Here is a 20,283-nt window from a genome sequence, read left to right as displayed (position 1 = left end):
GGCAGGAGGTGGATGGCTGGAGGGAGCGGAAGGTTCAGCTGGAACCGCAGCACGGTCGGGTCGGGGATGAGCAGCCGCCGCCCTTTCTCGATCGGCGCGTTTAGCACCCGCCGTTCCTTCACGGCCCTGCTCGAAACTGCCGTCAAAGCCCCGAAGCTGCTGTGGCTGAAGCTGCTGTGGCTGAAGCTGCTGCGTGCCGCTGCTCTTTCAGGGATCCTCTCTGGCGCAACTCCTTCTTGGAACCTTTGGCGCAACTCTTTTAATTCACCTCTCCCTCTCTTGCTTAGTCCAACAACAACTTCTCGGCTTTCGCGCGCGCGCGCTTTATAGCGCCTCAGGCGATCAAGCTGCTGGTGTCCAGGACATGCCCATCGGTCAGCTCGCCTCGGCCCTGATTGGTCGGCACGGCCCTCTGGCTCCGCCCTTGATGACGATGGGCGGGCACGCCCTTCTTCCCCGAGCTGACCACGCCGTAATGGCGGCAAATGCAGTTGGCAGTAGAGGTTTTGGGAATGGGAATGAAAGGGGATCTATCTATTTGAATTCGGTGCAATGGAGTATTAATTAATGGAAGACAAAGCCTTAACCTAATACACAGAATAAGGAAATAAACTACTGAACAGGGATATATGGTGTCCTTCGTGTATGCTTTATGGAATTAACTACGGGAACGCCCTTTGACCTTTATACAACACTGGAGTAAGGAGGGCGATATTTTACAACAATTTACACAACAACAAAAAAAAAAAACATTCTCATATCCACAACAATATATATATATTATATATATATATATATATATATATATATATATATATATATATATATATATATATATATATATATATATATACACACACATCAGGGGTGGACACAAGGTCATGTCTTCCACGCGGTCGATCACCATTTAGGTGACGGATTGTCTTCAGAGAGCTTTCCCTGGGAAAGCTAAACTGATTTTTTTTTTTTCAATTTCCAATGTACAGAACCTTTAATGAGATTTGTCACCTACGGTAATTTCAAAGTTTAGAAAAGGATTTGGGCCACGCAAAATATCCCAGGGAAACGTACCACAGATTTAACCCTCTGGTGAGGTCAGCACCAAATTTCCAATGGCATTGAGTTTAACCTGCGTTGCGGATAAAATTCCAAATCCCAAACTGGTACCAGGCTGACTCGCTAATGGTGAGGAATAGGTTTAATAAACAATCAAAAGTGAGGAGTGATAAGGCTAACAAGCACACACGTGTCAATGAATCTTCATAATATTAATCACGCCCACAATATTTTACTGGTTTGTGCGTTAACTTATCCAATCACACCATGAAAATTCAGACAGGGAGAAGTGACAAAACGATGAAAGAACCTGGTCCCAAAATGAGGTCGCAGTGGCTGGGGTAAGGGAGAGCAAGAACAAGTGTTTAGCAGGAGGGAGACGTGTCTGGGCTCCGTAGCTTCTTGGCACACGCGCGCTTGTCTAGCGTCGCCAATTCCTGTCTTTGTCTGATGCATCCACTCTGGGCTCCATGGGATGCCTCTCACTCACTATTGTTCTTTTCTCAGCTCTTTTGCTCCTCACCCTATACTGTCCCCACTCAACTCGTGAACCAACCTCTCCTGCCGAACTGCCATGCACAGTCCCCTCCCCTTGGCTTTTCTTAACTCGGAACTGTGCACAACGTGGTTCTCCACTTGGCCTCTGGTCATGCCCGTGGCTGTGCTTTTGGGTATGTACGGTGGCTTCCAGCACAGGCTGCAGCTTTTACTTTGGTGCACGGTCACAAGTGTTACGGATTCGTCACTTCCGTTGTTGTGGTTTTCATCCACTGTAAACATTTTTGATTCCATGTACTACTATTGTTGTCGTTTAAGGGGGATAGAGATTTCTATTTTCAAAAGGTAAAAAAAATTAATGTTTTAAATGAAACCGGAACCGGACGACGACGAAGAGGAAGAGGAGGAAAAGAAGGCGGAGCGTGCGAGTCGGAGAAGAAGCCGAGCTGCTTCGAGGTCTGGAGCACACGTTGACGAACGGAGGTCACCAGCGAACTTCGGGTTTCCCAGGAAAGGGTTAAGAAGTTCCGAGTTAAGAAAAGCCAAGGGGAGGGGACTGTGCATGGCAGTTCGGCAGGAGAGGTTGGTTCACGAGTTGAGTGGGGACAGTATAGGGTGAGGAGCAAAAGAGCTGAGAAAAGAACAATAGTGAGTGAGAGTTGAAAACTTCCGTTTCCGGTCCCTGGAGCAAGGAAGCGTGTTCGACCTCTGGGCGGCAGCAAAAGTTAAAGTATTTTTTCCATTCGTGTATTCGTCAATTTCTACTCGTTTTTTATTGTGCATGTGTTGCAGGGTGTTTTCCAGTTGCTGTTGATTTACAATTCCTGCAAACTTTTGTATAATTTAATCCTTTTCTGTCCCACCGTGTGCGCGGCCTAGTTTATCTCGGCCCATACGGCCATAGGTGTTCTGCGAATTTAAGTTCTTTCCTTCGCTGTATTGCTTATTTCTTAGATTTTCTCTTCTCCCCTTAACTTCCCCGAACATCGACCACTTGTCTAACGTTTTAAATCTCTTCAAAGTCTCTTCACGTCTCTTCTCGTCACGGGAAGTCACGTCACGTGACGTCACGTCTCTTCAAAGCTGTGCATGCGCGCACGCTTTCGAAGTTAATAAATAACTTTTCAAAATTGTGTTTTTGTCGTAATACCGGCTTTACCACAGGTCGAAACTTTATCTTTCTTTCGGTGTGTATGTAACTATTGGTGTGTCTCTAATAGTATTCCTGGTGTTGGTTTTTCATACCTGTGTACAGAATACCTGTGTGTGTACCTGTGTACAGAATACCTGTGTACCTGAATACCTGTGTACAGAATCGTCGGTACAGTTCGTGTCGCATATTCTGACGCCAAGTGTAGGACTAGAAGTAGGAGGCTTCCGTGTCTGACCTTGGCTTGAGGCTTTGTTTCTGTCTCAGCGGTTTCTTCGATTGCGCTCGCAATTCCTTTCGGTCTATTTTTCACGTTCCACGTTCGGTCTCTGTCTCTGTTTTCATCCCAACTCAAAAAATATATATATATATATTTTTTTTTTTTTCTCTTATCCGTTTCGTTCTTATTTGTTCGTTCGTTCTTTGACCACGTTGTTCGTGATCACGTGTTCACGTCATTAAAAAATGTTTCATCTGTCCCCTGAAGAATGGTATTCTGTCATATACTATAACACCTTTTTCTTCTTGTTCTATAAAAGGATGCTTTCGACTTGCTCACCAAATCTATTCATTCCAAAAAAAAAATCCATCTCTTACAGCTACAGCGCCTCTTTCATTCATTCCCTAAACTCTCCAGAACTCCACCCATCCTTCAGCGTCCTCAAACGTATTTTTGACTCGAATGTCGCAAGAAACTCATTTTGCAAGAAATGTTCGTTTCCCATTAATCGTACATTTTTCAAAATCCAATCTCACCCCTCCCCTCTAAATCTTCCCCATCACCCATCCCTTTCAAATCTTCCCCCTTGCCCCTCCCCTCCAAATCTTCCCCATCACCCATCCCTTTCAGATCTCCCCCCCCTTGCCCCTTCCCTCCTAAACTCCCCCCACACCCCTCCCCTCTGAGACCCTCCCTCACTCCTCCCCTCCTAGACTCCCCTCTCACCCCTCCTCCTCAAAGCGTCCTCCCCGCTTCTTCCCCCTTCCAACTCTCACCTTCATCTCCCTCAACCTTCTGCCTCACTCTTCCCCCTCCTCAAACAACACCTCACTGCACCTCACCCAATCACCATCAAACCTTTTGTCTGCCCCATTCTTCCCTTTCTCCAAGCTGTTCTGAAATCTCTGACACACCTTCAACAGCTCTCCCTACCTCTTCCTCCTCTTCCACATCATACCCTACCGCTCCCCCCCCCCCCCCCCTCCTGTTCTGTATCAGATGCTCCCCCGTCCTCTTCTTTAACAGTATGGACCTCAAACATCCGGGGCCTTCGCTCAAACTTGACTGATCTCTCCATACAGGTTGCTTCTGACAAACCAGACGTGATCTGCTAAACAGAAACTTTCCTCCTTCATGATGTCTCTGATTCCTTGGTATCTCTCCCAGGTTACTCCCTCCTCCGGTATGATAGACCTGAGCCTCGTCCTGGAGGGGGGGTTGCTATCTTTATAAAAAACTCTTCCTCACTCGCCCTGCACTGCCCTCTCTCCACCTCACCCCCAGGAATACCTTTGGCTACGGCTTCCCCTTCGCTCCCACCTTTTGTTCATATGTGAGTTGTACCGTCCACCAAACAGTGATGACTCCATCTACATCTCGCTGTCTGATAACATGGACCAACTTCTATCTACCCATCCCAACTCTCTCTTCCTCATATGTGGTGATTTCAATTGTCACCATGCCAGTTGGCTGGGTGTGGGTACCTCTCTCACCAGCCATGGCTCTTCAGCAAAGGACTTCTGTGACTCACTGGGACTGACACAATCTGTCAATTTCCCGACCCAGATCTCAATCAACGGAGCATCTTCTCTTCTGGACTTGGTTATGACTAACTTCCCTGAAAATGTCTGCTGCTCTTCTTCTGCTCCAATCGGCTCATCTGATCATGTGCTTGTTAAAGTGGACATCTCTCTGACAATTCTCAGAGAGCCTCCTCAGCGTCGACGAGTCTGGCATTTCACTCAGGCCAACTGGCATGGTCTTCAAGCAGCCATCAATCATCTGGACTGGTCTCCCATCTCTACCGCCTCTGACGTCAACTCTTCCTGGGAATTCTTCCAAAGTAAACTGCTCTCTCTCTCATGCACAGATTTATCCCATCTCGTCTTCAGTTGTCATACCCTTCCCTCCCGTCCATGGTACACGGAATCTTGTGGTGAGGCTATTGCCCAGAAACAACTTGCTTTCGTCTCCTGGAAAGCAAATCCAACGGAAGGAAATCTCATTTCCTTTCACAAAGCCCGAAACAAGTGTGTGTCCATCCTCAGGAGAGCCAGGAAACAATATCTCTCCGTTCTCAGGACAGAACTCTCTTATCTGTCTCCCTCTTCCAAATCCTGGTGGCGTCTGGTCAAATCTGTTTCTGGTGTTTGTTCCCCCTCCATCCCCTCGCTCACCTCAAACGGCCACACGGCTGACTCCGCGCGTGAAAAAGCTGAATGCCTCAACTCTGTGTTTGCCTTTAAATCTTGTGTCCCAAACCCATCCCTCTCTGTACCCACCGTACCCAGTCGTACCCAGCTGCTCCTGGACTCTGTGTCCTTTCCTCCTGACAAGGTGGAAAAGTTTCTGTCAACCCTCGACTCTGATTCTGCAACTGGACCTGACGGCATCAGCCCACGGGTCCTAAAATCTTGTTCTTCCGGTCTTTCACTCCCTCTCTCTCTTCTCTTCACACTCTCTTTTGCTCAAGGTCATCTGCCATCTGCTTGGAAATCTGCCAACATCACCGCTTTGCACAAAAAAGGTGCAAAAACAGATCCCAGCAACTACAGACCAATCAGCCTTCTCTCAATTATCAGTAAAGTCATGGAATCCATCATTGCTTCAGATATGAAATCTTTCCTCTTCTCCAATGGCTTGATCTCTGATCATCAATTTGGTTTCAGACCTGGTCACTCTACTCTGGACATGCTGCTACTGCTTTCTCAGCAATGGATGGAGGTCCTCAATGCCAAACAGGAAATTAGAGCTGTCTCCCTTGACATATCACGTGCCTTCGATACGGTCTGGCACCCCGCTCTGCTCACCAAACTCTCCTCTGTTGGTATCAATGGAAATCTCCACACATGGCTGGCGGACTTCCTCTCTAGTCGTAGTCAACGCGTGGCCCTGAATGGGTTTCTCTCATCTCCTCTTCCTGTTCAGGCTGGAGTTCCCCAAGGCAGTGTTCTGGGCCCTGTGCTTTTTCTGGTCTTCATCAATGATCTCTCCGACTCTCTTGAAAATCCTCTCTATCTCTTTGCTGATGACTCTACTCTCTGTCGCTCCATTCTTCATCCCTCAGATCGGCAGTCTGCAGCCTCCTCACTCTCTGCAGACCTGGACAAAATCACGGACTGGGCAAACAAGTGGAACATGTCTTTCAATCCTGACAAATCTCACACTCTTACGATGTCTCTCCGAAAAGACCGACTGGACAACCCTCCCATCTACTTTCTGAATAATCCTCTCCAAGAAGTTCTGTCACTCAAACTTTTGGGTCTCACTATCTGCCATGATCTTTCCTGGGAAAACCACATTTCAAATCTGGCCTCCAAAGCCAGTCGCCGACTGGGCATCCTCTGTCGTGCGAAGTCCTTCCTGGGCACACCTGAGCTCCTCACCACATACAAGGCTTTCATCCGCAGCTCAATGGAATACTGCTCTCCCCTCTGGGCTGGTGCTCCTGCCTCACACCTAGCTCGTCTTCACGCTGTTGAAAGCAAAGCATTCAGAATCATTGGAATCTCCCGCGATGAAGCTAACTCCAAGGGCCTCTCGCTCACTCACCGCAGGCAGGTTGGTGGTCTTTCCGTCTTCTACTGACTCCTCTCTGGCCTTGCCCCCCCAGCTCTCTCTGGGCTCTGTCCCACAAATATTCCTACAGGTCGCACAAGATCTGCCTGCACCCCTCTTATGGTTAAACTGCCAAAATCAAGACTCTCTGCTCGCCTTCACTCCTTCATTCCTCTTTTCTCCCGCCTCTGGAACAAACTCCCTCACTCTCTTCAATCCCACTCCACCCTCCAGGTCTTTAAAACAGCTGTTCACCACCATCTCTTATCTTCCCCCATCCAAAACCTTGATCTTTTCTATCCCCGATAATTTCACCCCAATTCCACTTTTTGAAATACCAACTTCTGTCCTGGAAGTCCTTGGTGTCCTTGTGTTTTATACCTCTCCCACCTCCCCCCCCCCCCCCCATTCCCACGCCTCCTCCCCCCAAGCCCTCTCCCTCCCACACATCTCCCTGCTCTTAAATGTTGTGTGCTCTCAAGTGTTTGTGTGCTTCCCATTCTCTTGTCTTCCGCTCCCTCTTTTTATATATTTTGTTTGGTTGATTTGTTTGTGAAGTAAATGTCAGCTCTTTCACGAGCCTCGATTCAGTATCCAAAAAAAAAAAAAGGGATTCTTGCGACAGAGTTGTTATCGCTGTGACAGATCAACCTGCGTGTCGGGTTTTGGCGGTTGATTCCGAGGAAAAATCATCGTCGGGCCGTTACGCCTCGAGAACGGGCCGTCGGCCATTTTGACTCGTGCGCTTTGCACGTCGCGCAAGGTTTGTTTTCGCTTCGCTTCAACCATTTTCACCGCAGCCAGACGTGTGTGTGTGTGTGTGTGTGTGTGTGTGTGTGTGTGTGTGTGTGTGTGTGTGTGTGTGTGTGTGTGTGTGTGTGTGTGTGTGTGTGTGTGTGTGTGTGTGTGTGTGTGTGTGTGTGTGTGTGTGTGTGTGTGTGCGCGCGCGCGCGTGTGTAACATGGATTTTGAAGGTAAATCTGTGGTTCGCCGGTTTGGAGCTGTGAAAGGTCCATACCCGAGGGTGGGATTTCTCAGTCGCCTGGAGGGCGCCTTTGGATTTCCCCGTCGCCTTGAGGGCACCTTTGCGCAGCTTTGGCCGCGTGACTGTGACTGTCATCCGAACGGGATTCTGGTCTCGATTGGACATCGTTCTGACGACTGCTGGAGCGGATCGACTTGGGCTTGATACCGGAATAGAGACATTGGGGAATGTTCTTCTTTTCGCTCACTTGGAGCACAGTGAGTTATATTGTACGAACCTGATGGTACCATCATATGAAATATATATTGGTTGTACAATTGATTACTATTGTTGTTGTACTGTTATTCTTGTGTGATCTTAATACAATATTGGTTTGTTGGTAACAATTGGTGTGGCTTCACCATTGATCTTTGACATACAGAATAACACATCATTCTGCCGTGACTCCTCTCCGGGCTCGGAGGTACACCGTGACCGGGGGTTGGGGAGGAGCACGTAACACAAGGCATTGCTTTTGGCGTCCATGGGAGAGGGGGGATTTGGGGCTTGCAGAGCTGATTAAAATGGGGTTCGGAAAACAAGCAGACAGATTATGGAGGGAATGATTCAAAGACAATGAGGGGGAATGGTTGAAAAGCTTATAGACACATTATGTGGGGAATGGTCATTAGTCTGGGATCCGAGACCTCAAAATTTGATTTTGAAGTGACACCCCTGCTATAAAATGTTTGACCCCTAGATCATGTCTGTGGGGGTGTTAGCCACCAGAAAAGTGACTTTAGCAAGGTAGTTTGGATTGCGCGAATTCTGTAAGGACGTTTTTTAACTTGGGGCGTCAACTGTAAAAAAGCAAGAAATTTAGGTGTAGGGGAAATTCAATTGACCATATATCCCATAATACAAGGGTGAGTGCAACAAATTACCACTCATTCTTTTTGTTATAAAGTTGGCTTTTATATGAAACATGATTCAACGTGATTGGACCATCCATGAGGTCAGCAGAGGTCAAAAGGTCACGGAAAGTGGGTTAAGCTAAAAGTTTAGCTCCTTTAGTAAATATAATCACATTTTTCCTACTTCAAGCTCAATATAGCCAAACTTTTACACCCAAAATATGTTGTTTGTACCCCTCTGATGTTTTTGGGAAAGAAATGCCCCGACTGAACTTAACTTACTGGCATGTATGTCACTTTAGATTTGCATAACTTTAAAGAAAATCACCAAAATCGGGCATTCACACTATATATTTGCACGGTACTCTTCAACATGTTTTAAAACGACAAGTCATACCACATACTGTCTGGAAAAGTGTCATTACCTCTATTTACTCATCATCATCACCGTCATCAGTCAGAAGCCGTCCACATTTTTCTCTGTCGCCATTGCAGGCACATGCAATGATGCATGGTACTCCAGCTTTCGCACAAGGGCAATTCCTCAGGCAGTTCGGTTTCTTCTTACATTTGCAGAACTTCAACTTCGCAGCAGAAGGCTTTGATGGCTTGCTCTTCATGACAGGAATTAACCTGTCACCATCCACACTCCTGCCATACTCTTCAGGTGGAAGAAGCACTGGATTGCTGAGTGAAGCTTGCTTGTATAAGCTGATCTGACAAAGGCTCCTGAGAACGTGGAAGTGAAAAGCATCTTCTGTTGGAGGAAGGGAGCGCAGATCTAGTTTGCTAGATGCAAACAAGTGGGCGCGGAGCTTATCCAGGGATGAATACCCTGGCTTGCCGTAGAGATCACAAAAGAAGCTTCGTGCTTCAGTTATCACCTGATCATGTGCAGAAGGTCCGGATTCATGTCGGATGAAATTGGACAACGCTGGCTGTTTGTGAACATGCTGGAGTGCGACTTTCACTGCTCTCTTCTTACCCCGTTTGAAAGGATAGCTCACCGAATCACAACCTGACAGAATGTAGGAGATGAGCAGTGTGTCTGTGAGTGCCAATACGTCCTTTCCAACTGCTTTGGCCAACTCATTCACCAAGTCATGGATGGGGAGGAACAGATCATCCTTTTTCACCCATAACTCAACAACGTTTGTCAACCGAGGGAAATGATACATTGACAAGACGATGATATCTGTATCTGTAGCCTGAATGACAACTACGCTGTTGTCACAGCTAGCAATGTGAGCAAAGATTCTGGTGTCCGCCTCCTCGTGGTTAGGGCAGTACAGCTCATCAACATTGGTATGTTCCGTCTGCGTCACACGAGTTGCCTGGGCGTTGACCCCAAGGACCAGGCAGAAGCCATCAGGCCAGGATGCCTCCTGGGACCAACGTGAAGCAAGATACGACAGCAGATTGGTCTTGTGACAAGGGTTTGACAGGAATGTGTTCCAATCAGGGATTTTCATGATGTCCGTTGGAACAAACTCTGGCAAGTTGGTATTTGACTCCCGTCTCTGGCGTTCATCCCCTTTTAGACTCTTTAACCCAAAATCATATTGATCGCCCACGAAATGCACTTCAGTGCAATGTCTGGGTTTCATGTTCAAGAGTTTGTTCCTGTACCTTTCCTGAAGTTGGTCAAATGTACTCGAACCAAGTGTGTTGAACCGCTGGATGAATGCCATTGCATCGACTACATAAACTGCATCAGATGCAGAAGGAGGCAACTCTTTTAACGGTTCCCATGACTCGGCAACCTCTGCCTGTAGAGTGGATAGATAGTTGGATTTGCAACCTTTCCGCATGGAAAATCCATTCTTCTCTGGCTCAAACAACGAGGGAGGGTACTCAAGCCATTCGTAACTAAATGCCTCAGTCCGTGCCTCATCACTCAGGTCCTGTGCGAAACAAAGTTGCCCTTGTCACTGCACTCTCCTCTCTGATTACTTCTTTCACAGTGTCCATCTTTTTCTTACTTTTCTTCAGATGCGTGGCGAATCTTTCTATCTTCGGTTGGACAATCTTGTCTGCATTCGTTGTCGTGGCAGCATCCATTGCCTCCAAGCCTAGACGTTTGGCATCTACCAGGGTAGTTGCTGCAAGAATCTGACCTGTGGATATGTTCATTAGTTTATCTGTCGCAAGTGAAGGATCGAATGGGTTTTGCATCTTCTCTTCCACGGTCCGTTTGATCTGCAACACGGCTTCCATGTCGTCTTTCCTCAGCTTCTCGTGGTGGTCAGATTGCGGCGAGGCCATGTGTGCCATCTGTTTTACACTTTCAGAGACAGAGGTCATGAACGGTAGAGCCTTGATGTACTTTTCTCGTGCTGATTCAGACTGTGTTATACCCTTAAAGAGGCTTGTTTTGCCTTCCCTATTGTAGGTCTGTTCAAGGGCAAGGTCTGTCCACACACCATTAAAGTCTCCTGCAGTCTGGTGAACTGTGAATTTGCCAGCTGCAAACTCCTCGTGCACTTCTGGTGCTGTTTCTGGAAGCTTTTGCATCTCACTGAGATAGATCGGAAGGCAGGACATGTACTTACTATGGCCGGAAGCAATGGTATAGGGTAGCATATTCTGTACCTCTTGTAAGTGCTGTTGCCACAGCCCAGCTCTCAGCATGGATGTAACGCCTTAGGATAAGCCCTATGTCTATGTACATGCTCCAAAGATGGGCTGTCACTCCTAATCCCTTCTCAAAATCTCCCCAGAGCGACTCCAGTGACTCTAGGCATTTCATGACTTCCTTCATGAGTGCAGCAAATTCGTCCTTCTCTTTCCTGTCAAAGGCATTTCTAAGACTTTCAAGCAGAGATGAAAGCAAAGAACGTGTCTCCTCATTCTTCTCGAACAACCGCCATTTCTCAAATGCCTCCGACTTCAGCATGAACAATGCCTCACTCAACCATGAATGATAACGGACCATCTTATAATAATCTTTTCCTGCCATGACTTTATTGGCTGTACCTCGACCACAGATATCACTAGAAACCAGAATGTCCTCTATGCCACTCTCCATTATGAAAAATCCAATAGATCCCAAGAAGTTCTGGGCAATATGGAATCCTCCAAGTCGAACAATAACATCTTTGTACTTTTCCAATTCCTTCCTAAACAACCCCTTTACTATGTCATATATCGCCTGGTCACAAGTCACCACCGTCTTAGCCTGACCCATCTTAAGACTCAAGGAGACAAAGTAGTCCAATGAGGTCTGGACTACATCTGCGTTGGTTGGGTTTTGTGGAAGCAATGGTCCACAACCAATCTTTGTTTTCTCTGCATGTTGCCCAGAACTGTATTCAAAGAAGCTGCTCCATGTCAGGCTACCAGTGTCCTTGTCGTTTTCACCCGTCATCAACTGTGTTGGATACATCCTCAGTAGGAACCAAACGATGTTCTTGTCAGCTAGAAAGCAGGCTTCCCCCTTGTCATCATGAGGAAGTTCAATATCACGTAATGACCTAGCCTGTCTTCTGTCCTTCAGTGTCAGTTTACTACTTACTGGAACGAATTTGTCTGGTTCACTGATAGTCAGTTTCCTGGTTTTCTTAAGGGGCACTGCCCCCACTACATCCCCACTTCCTTCTCCCTCAAATGTGTACTGATAAATTATATTTGTTGTAGCATCAAAACTACCACCATCTTGTGTCTCTGAATGGAAGTTTAAGGCTGAAGATCGATGGTAATCATAAAGATCAGCAAGAGTGAAGCAAGTTGCTGAAACAAATGTAGCATAATAATCCCTAGCACCACACAAAAGATGAAAAGCATCAACCACCACAGTAAACCATCACTATTACGATCAATATAGGCCACAAACAGTAGAGGGATGCAAGGAACATATTGTGACATATACATATGTGAATTATTTGATAAAGGAGCTAAATTTCCAGCTTAACCCACTTTCCATGACCTTTTGACCTCTGCTGACCTCATGGATGGTCCAATCACGTTGAATCATGTTTCATATAAAAGCCACATTTATAACAAAAAGAATGAGTGGTAATTTGATGCACTCACCCCTGTATTATGGAATATATGGTCAATTGAATTTCCCCTACCCCTAAATTTCTTGCTTTTTTACAGTTGACGCCCCAAGTTAAAAAACGTCCTTACAGAATTCGCGCAATCCAAACTACCTTGCTAAAGTCACTTTTCTGGTGGATAACACCCCCACAGACATGATCTAGGGGTCAAACATTTTATAGCAGGGGTGTCACTTCAAAATCACTTTTTTACACATTTCCAGGCCTCGGATCCCAGACTACATGGTTACCAGCTCCAAAACAAACTTCGACACAAGCTTTATTGATTTTTTTTTTTGTCAACATTTTTCTGGAAGATGTTTTTGGGCACGACAGTATGTGTGGTGCATATGGCTTTCCTGAAATTCCGAGGGGTGTGATGCAGTTATGCTCTCGGACATCTCTCTCCTTGTCTAGTCTCGCCATTAGCTGCCTGTTGTTGTGCCGGTGGCTGTATGCTCTCTCATGGAGGGGATGGGGGAAAGGCAGGGGTGGTAGAGCGGGGTTGCGTGATCGATAGCTGTGCGCTCTGGGCTGTGCGAGGCGGCAGGGTTTATTGGATGTGTGCGGATGTTCAACATGCGAACATCCAGTCAAATAAGGCTGCAAAACTTTATGCATTGTAAACCCTTTGCTGTTTCAAACTCTCCCTGAGTTCCTCCACAGCTGCCTGCATTTGCAAGCAGCACATGCATGAGAACCCCCAATGCCACATCCCCAATCAACCTTCAGACCAGTTTCATTGGTCGATGTTGAATCGTCAGTGACAGCGTAGACAAACGTGCACCAACAAGGCTGCCAAACATGTAACAGTTGCAATTTTGATCGCATCTAACATGTAAATACAAGGCTGCCAAACATGTAACAGTTGAAATTTCGATCGCATATAACATGTAAATACTAATAGCCCAATCAAGTCTCCCACCTGTAATGGGAGGGAACAACCAATCAGCTCTGACATAATCAATCGTCTCCAGCTGCGACTCAGACTATATAATCAATCAACACTTGTTCGGCACTTCTAGTCAACGAAGGCCACATAATGCAACCAAGAAAAACTATATGCAATGGGGGATTATTGATTAGGTGAGAGCTCAATGTTGCTTCCCTCCAGTTATGGGATGTGGATGTACATACAACACATGGTGCAACACGTACAATGCAGTTTCTTCTTCTATCTACATGGGCTGTCTCTTTAGGTTTATGCATCTTGTTGCAAGCAACGTGCGACACTTTTTATCTCCCAGGTTACTTTGACTAGATCCGCCACCTTTTGTCATTGTCAACGAATGGCTTTGTTTTGCACTTTTCCAGGTTGGCTTAACTACCCTTTGGAGTTGCTGGGATTCTGGAGAACACTGGAGACTCTAATTGAGAAAGTGACGGGCGCTCATCCTCGTGCTGATGATTTGAAGTGGGCGTGTAAAGTGAAGTAGGATATCTGAGATCGAGGAACTTTTTGAGGGCCTTAGGCCTTGGAATTTTACGCAAAAATATTATTTTCATTCCGACTGCCATCCAGTTCTTGCTGTATAGAAGTTACTTTCCATACTTCTCAACGATGGAGAGAGGGGGCAGGGGGTGGGTTGCTGTGTGATATGTGTTGGGGTAAGTTGGAGTGCTCAGTTATTTTCAGGACTTTATTTATCACAATAATAAAAATAGAATTCTAATTATTGTTTGTTGTTGTTGTTGTTCTTTGTTTTTCCATTATGAACCTCTCCCTAATTTTTTTTATATTTTCGAATGTGGATTTTCACCAAACATGGTGCGTGTACTTTTTTTTCTTTCTTGTATACAGAGTCGAGTCTCGTGGAAGAGTGACAACACTGAACGGATCAGGACGCAACAGGCCAAAAGTGGTACAGAGAGGGTTGGGAGGATGGAGAGTGACACTAACAACGGAGTTGAAGGACAAAATGGAAGGAGACTTTGACAACAATGGGTGTGAGGAGGAATGGGGGCCAGGAAAGGATGCATGGGTGGACAGGATGGATACAGAAGGAAACTCAGGAAGGAAAAACTGGAAATTTGGAAGGAGGAGGGCTTTTGGTGTGGTGTGGGAGGCACAAAGCACAGGAAGAGTCGAGGGTACAAGACCAGAAAGGAGGTGGTAGGAGACAGAGACCACTGACCTGTCTGTGATGGGAGAGTATCTGATCCACAACTTCAACGCAGGATATTTCAATGATCTTTAAGGTCTTGGTTTCCATGGTGTCAAGCTGAGCAAGGTGTGAGGCAGGGGTGCCAGCTAAAAGGGGAAAACAGGACTCTATCAAGCTGCGGATGAAGGCCCTGTAGGTGGATAGGAGTTCAGGTGTACCAAGGAAGGAAATTGTACAAAAGAAGATGGCCAGATTGGCTTTGCAGGTCAATTTTAAAATGTGGGTTGCCCATGAAATATTGCGGCTGACATCGAGACACAGGAGTTTGAGTGGCTGAGCTTCCTCAAGAGGATTGTTCAGAAAGTACATTGGGGGGGGGGGGGAGGGTTGCCAGGCACTCCTTTTGGAGAGATAGAGATTTGGATTTGTCTGGATTTTAAAACATTCCAAGTGTTTGGTGAGCTTGTGATTTTGTCAACTTCTGAAGAGAGGGGAGAGGCTGCAGCCTGCCTGTCTGAAGGATGAGGAATGTCACGGCAGAGGGTGGAGTCATCAGCAAATAGAAATGGAGGCTTTTTTTCCAGAGAGATTGTTGATGAAGATTAGGAGTAGGACTGGGCTTAACACTGCTTTGAGCACTCCAACCTTGACAGGGAGAGGAGATGAAAGGATGCCATATGAACAGTGCCACACGTTGGCTACGAGAGTAGAAGAAGTCAGTAAACCACATGTGGAGTTGGCCTTGGATGCCATAGGCAGAGAGTTTGGAGAGTAAGGCTGGATGCCAGACTGTATCATGTCTGACATTGAGGGCCTCCATCCATCGTTGGGAGAGTAGAAGCAGCAAGTCCAAGGTGGAGTGGCTTGGTCTGAATCCAAATTGGTGATCTGAGATGAGGCTGTTGGGGAGAAAAATAAAAAAGGAAGGATTTCACATCAACTGTGATGATGGATTCCATGACTTTGTGATTGGAAGTAAATTGATAGGTCAGTAGTTGAGGGAATCCGTTTTTGCACCTTTTATGTAATGGTGATGTTTGCTGATTTCCAAGCAGATGGAAGATGACCTATGCCAAATTATAGTATGAAAAGAGAAGAAAAAGACAGGTTTTTTAGAACACGAGCTGATGCCATCCGGTCTAGTTACAGAGTCGAGGGTTGACAAAAGCCTCTCCACTTTCTGAAGTGCAAAGGATAGAGTCCAGGAGCAGTTGGGTATGACTGGGAAGGGGAAGGATGGGTACAGAGTGAGGGGTTGGAGACGCAATAATTAGAAGCAAACACGGAATTGAGGCATTCTGCCTTCTCATGAGTGGAGTCTGCTGTGGTGCCATTTGTGTCACAGAGGTCCTTTGCTGAAGTGCCATGGCTGGTGAGAGAGGTGCCAACACTCGGCCAACTTGCATGGTGGCAATTTAAATCGCCATAGATGAGGATGACAGAGTTGGGATGAGTGGTGAAACATTGTTCCATGTCAGAGAAAGATATACATGGAGTCATCAGTTTGGAGGATGGTACAACACACAGACAAACGAGAGGTGGGAACGGAGGTGAAGTCTCAGCCAGAGGTACCCCTCGGGATTGAAAGGTGTAAGATCAGTACAAGGGCATTGAGAAATTGACTTATTGATGTAAAAGTGCAACTCTGCTGCCGGGGAGTGGTTCAGGCATATCAAATTGGAGGAGACACTAACTGTAGAGATACACTAAGGAGTCAATGTGCCTTGTGGGAGGAAGGATTCTGTTAAATAGATGTCCGGTTTATCGGCCTGCATTGAGAGATCTGTCAGGTTGGAGGAGAGACCTCGGTTGAGGTCCACATGGTTAGGGACAGGGGCGGAGGAGGGGGTGGAGGGTGCAGGACAGAAGAGGGGCGGGGGGATTTGTGGGGCCAAGAGGGAAGGTTTGAATGTGTGAGGGGCAAGCATTGAGAGGTTGAGGTGAGGGATGCAGAAAGGGATGGGGGAGGGTGGTGGACATGAAGCTTTGATGGGGTAGGGTGTGGGACATGGGTGGAATTGGAAAGGGGGAACATGAAGCAGAGGGATGGTGATGACAAATTCCCAAATTGGACAAATTGAGATGGAGATACAATTGAAATTGTTCAAGGCATGGAGAAATGTGGTGCTGTACGTGTGGGAGCATAGTTGGTGGACCAAGCGCTTAATGACAGTTTTGGAAAATAATATTTGTGAAGAGAAATAGAAAGTGAAGCTGAAGAAGCAGAGCACTTCACACAGAGAAACAAGGGTAGTGAAGCATTTTTAAATGTTTTTAAAGGAATAAGTGTTTACTTGGTCTGAGATGAAGCACGATGTCAGTTTTTTTTCGGCATTCGTCTGGTTTTATTTTTTATCCAATTAAATGTTTGTTTACCCAAATCTGCAATGAATAACATTTTGGGTGTTGCACTATGGTGTGCAGTAGTTTTCGAATGAAATGAAGTTTGTCCCTAATCCTAATCATTTGTGCAGGTGCATTGGACTATGCTTAGATTATAATGGATGTCTAAAATTTCCTTTCGTTTGCTTTCCTTTGTTTGCTGTTGCTTTGAGTCGCATTTCTTTTGCTCAAAAAGATAATAAACCAGAGTTGCCAAATTTGCTTTGCTTCTTGTATCGAATGCTTGTGTTTTTCTGTCGCAGGCGCAGGCTCAAAAAACATCTGAGGGTTCACCTTTTGACGGTGTTGGGATTACATAATTGCCCACTTTGCAATAAGAAAGCGACTAATATTGTGTAGAAGATTGAAAAACCCCTAAAACTTAACTTTCAGAACAGCAACGTGACGAAGTTGTGTTTGGGATTTATAAAAACTAGTGAGATACCCATGCTACGCACAGGTGGGAGGCCAGAAGCAAACAGACAATGCAGAAACGGCGAATGCTAAAGCATGAAACCAATAAATTCCACATCCCTGTAGCGCCTTCAGTCGCACGTCAGACATGGACAGCAGGTTCGTGAAGGACTTCCATGAAAAACGTACCCGTTCGCAAACAAACGGGTACGTTCATGTATAGAAACATCGATCGTGGGTCCGTGGCGAATCTGCATATGGTGATCCATGAAGTTCACATTCAGAAAGTAGAAACCATCACGGCATGTCGTCATTCACTTGAACTCGATATCTCTTTTTTCATTCCAAACAACATATCTCCAATCACAAATTAATCACAAAATAAACTTTTAACAACATTGTTAATGTTTCCTTCATTATAAAAACGACCAAGTCAACAGTTAAAAGGATTTCGAGCCGATAGGTGTTACGGCCTTGGCAAGATCGATGGAGACAGCGATCTGTTAGCTTATACACCACCCAAATAGCTATGTGGAATTCTCATGTAGAGATTAAACCCACGTCGTTTGAACTTTGGCCGAGGTCATTATTTACTTTTAATGATGTTTACATACGAATCAAAAAGAAGATAATTGGTTTTGGGTCATCCTTTCCGCATATCTTGTGGGATTGTGAGTTGGAGAGACGACCATGATGGTGGGGAGGGGGTTGGCATTCTCTCAAGCAGGGATTCAACCCATGTCCTTATAAAAGGTCTTTGTCCGAGGTCACCGAGTCCGATCGGTGCAGCCATTTGTGCGGCATCGGGGAAAATAACATTATGCGGGAGTCCAAACCTGAAAATGCTGGAGGCCAAAGCTGAAATGGGAAAAATAATATAGCCTATTTTACTCCTGGAGATCCCAGGATTACCCACCCAAAATATCTTTGCGATCGGTTCAGCCGTTTTTGCGGTACCTTCGAAAGGATGGACAGACAGACAGACGGACGGACATTTGGGGAATTGCAGTAAGATAATGATGGTGCCAGAATTTCTTTGAGAATTTCAAATGTGAGTTGGGCTAATTGTAAGATCTGAAAAGAAAGTGAGGCCTACGCAGTGTTGGGCTTGATAGAAACAAGTGAACATGAGACACAAGGCCAGGTAGAGATCCAAGGGTTGAATCTTGTTACTTGCGAAATTGAAGATTTGTAAATATATTGGTTTGTCTGGTCTGTTATTTTGTCTGTCAATCACCTACAGGCCAAATATTTACTCCAATCTTCACCAAACGTCACCACCTGGTAGTGGTAGTGACAAGCTGGAATCCTATTGTTTTTGAGGTCAATAGGACACATAAATCTGCAATTTTCAATTAATTCACTTGATCTACAGGTAGTGGAGAATCGGCAAAACATCTACGTACAGGTAGTTGACAAAAAAATGGAAACGTTTGGCTAAATGAGGGACACCCAACAATGGCTTCCACACAGGTGTGATCTTTGTGCTAATTTAGCAAATAACATCCCAGCATGCTTAGGGTCATGTATAAACAAGATTGAGCACACTGTGGTCACAACCTGCGACAAATATATATATATATATATATATATATATATATATATATATATATATATATATATATATATATATATATATATATATTGTTGCGAATATGGAATTTGGCCTCCATATCCGCTTGTAAATATTCCCCTATTTTCTCCGATACTCCCCAACTCTCCCTTACCCCATTCCCTAGTCCCATTGTCTGTAAACAACACCCATTAGAGCCGATCTTCCCCTTCATCCCCCCATTAAATGTCGTGCCCAGGTCCCCCGCACCACACGTAGACAATTATAGGACATCTTGCTAGTTATTCTTAATCTATGTCAGTTAAGGACTTGTTTCCATTAATTATGACTCTTCGTTGCACCAGAATGTGATTATATGGCACCTGTTAGGAAGTTTAGGACCTCCCCATACCTCTCCGCATCTCTTCCCCATGAAGAAGCGCCAACTACAACAACAACAACAAAAGAGGGGGGGCGGCGCGGTGACGGCATGGGGAGTGGGCGTCCTCCTTCCGGCTCGGTTAGCCGCCATTGACCACGCGCTCCACGGGGTTACCACGAAGGGGCTCCCTGTCGGCCCCTCGTCAAGGGCGGAGCCGGTAACCCCCGCACCCAATGAGAAGCCATGGGCCGAGGCCATCTGGGGCGGCGCTAACGAGCCGAGGGCGTGTCACTCCCCGCCGGATATACGCGGCCCCGCGCCGGACGTGACGTCAGATGCGCCCCGAGCTTGGAAGGACAAGACGCCACCCTCCCGAGCGCTGAGCGACCTCCCCGCATCTGCTGGACACCACCGTACGTGATTCTGTCCCTGAGCCAGGTGCACCTGAGCCATCGACTGCCGCTTTCCTGGCCATCAAACCCCGTGTGAGTGAGCCTTGTCCCGCGTTTACCTGTCGTCTGTCCGGGGATAATATAAGTGTGTTTAAGTGCCCACCTTCCTATGTTTCCCTCTTGTCCCTGTAATCTAAACCTTCCGCAATTGTAATAACCACCTTTGAGAACCGTATCCCTGGTGTCGTGTCGTATTAATTCCAGCCGTGTGTCTTCTTTTTCCTTCATTGGTCTAGCATAGCGCGACTAGTCAACCCCGGGTGCAATCGGGGTAACTTGTGCAGACGTGGTCATACCATAAAACCGCTCGGGAAATAACATCCAAGCCACGTCTGTAACAATTGGTGTCGAGGAGTGGAATTCGAACCCGGGACTAAATTAGTTAGGCCCAAATTTTGGGAGGGAAAATCGATTCGGAGCGCGTTTCCCGCGCGAAATTATAACGGCGAAATTTCAATTTGTTTTACGAAAATAAAAAATAAAAACCGAATTTTGAAAGTCGCGCTATGGCGGATCAAGACAGCTGGGGTCCGGTAAAGGAGAGTGAGGTAGGGTCGATCCAGGACCAAAATGAGGGACAGGAGGAGAGCGAAGCAGTG

At 46.2% G+C, this 20,283-nt stretch overlaps 1 protein-coding gene across 3 annotated transcripts in view; it reads left to right on the top strand.

Annotated features, from left to right (window-relative positions):
• The window catches only part of PEDS1 (plasmanylethanolamine desaturase 1), a 74,986-nt gene extending 57,880 nt beyond the window's left edge, over positions 1 to 17,106 (top strand). For 2 of the 3 annotated variants that reach the window (XM_078785874.1, XM_078785875.1), the window contains exon 7: positions 13,712 to 17,106. In XM_078785874.1, the coding sequence (XP_078642000.1) occupies positions 13,712 to 13,833 (122 nt within the window). In that variant the 3' untranslated portion in view covers positions 13,834 to 17,106. Of the gene's footprint in view, positions 1 to 1,677; positions 7,725 to 13,711 lie in introns of those variants that run through there. The other variant, XR_013624778.1, reaches the window with a different exon arrangement.
• The last annotated feature ends 3,177 nt before the right edge of the window (positions 17,107 to 20,283 follow it).

Source organism: Myxine glutinosa, chromosome 10 (genome assembly GCF_964187855.1).
Source record: "Myxine glutinosa chromosome 10, kmMyxGlut1.1, whole genome shotgun sequence".
NCBI classification, from domain to species: Eukaryota; Metazoa; Chordata; class Myxini; order Myxiniformes; family Myxinidae; genus Myxine; species Myxine glutinosa.
The sequence above is the reverse complement of the archived record's forward strand: the minus strand, read 5'-3'. Positions and strand labels throughout refer to the sequence as shown.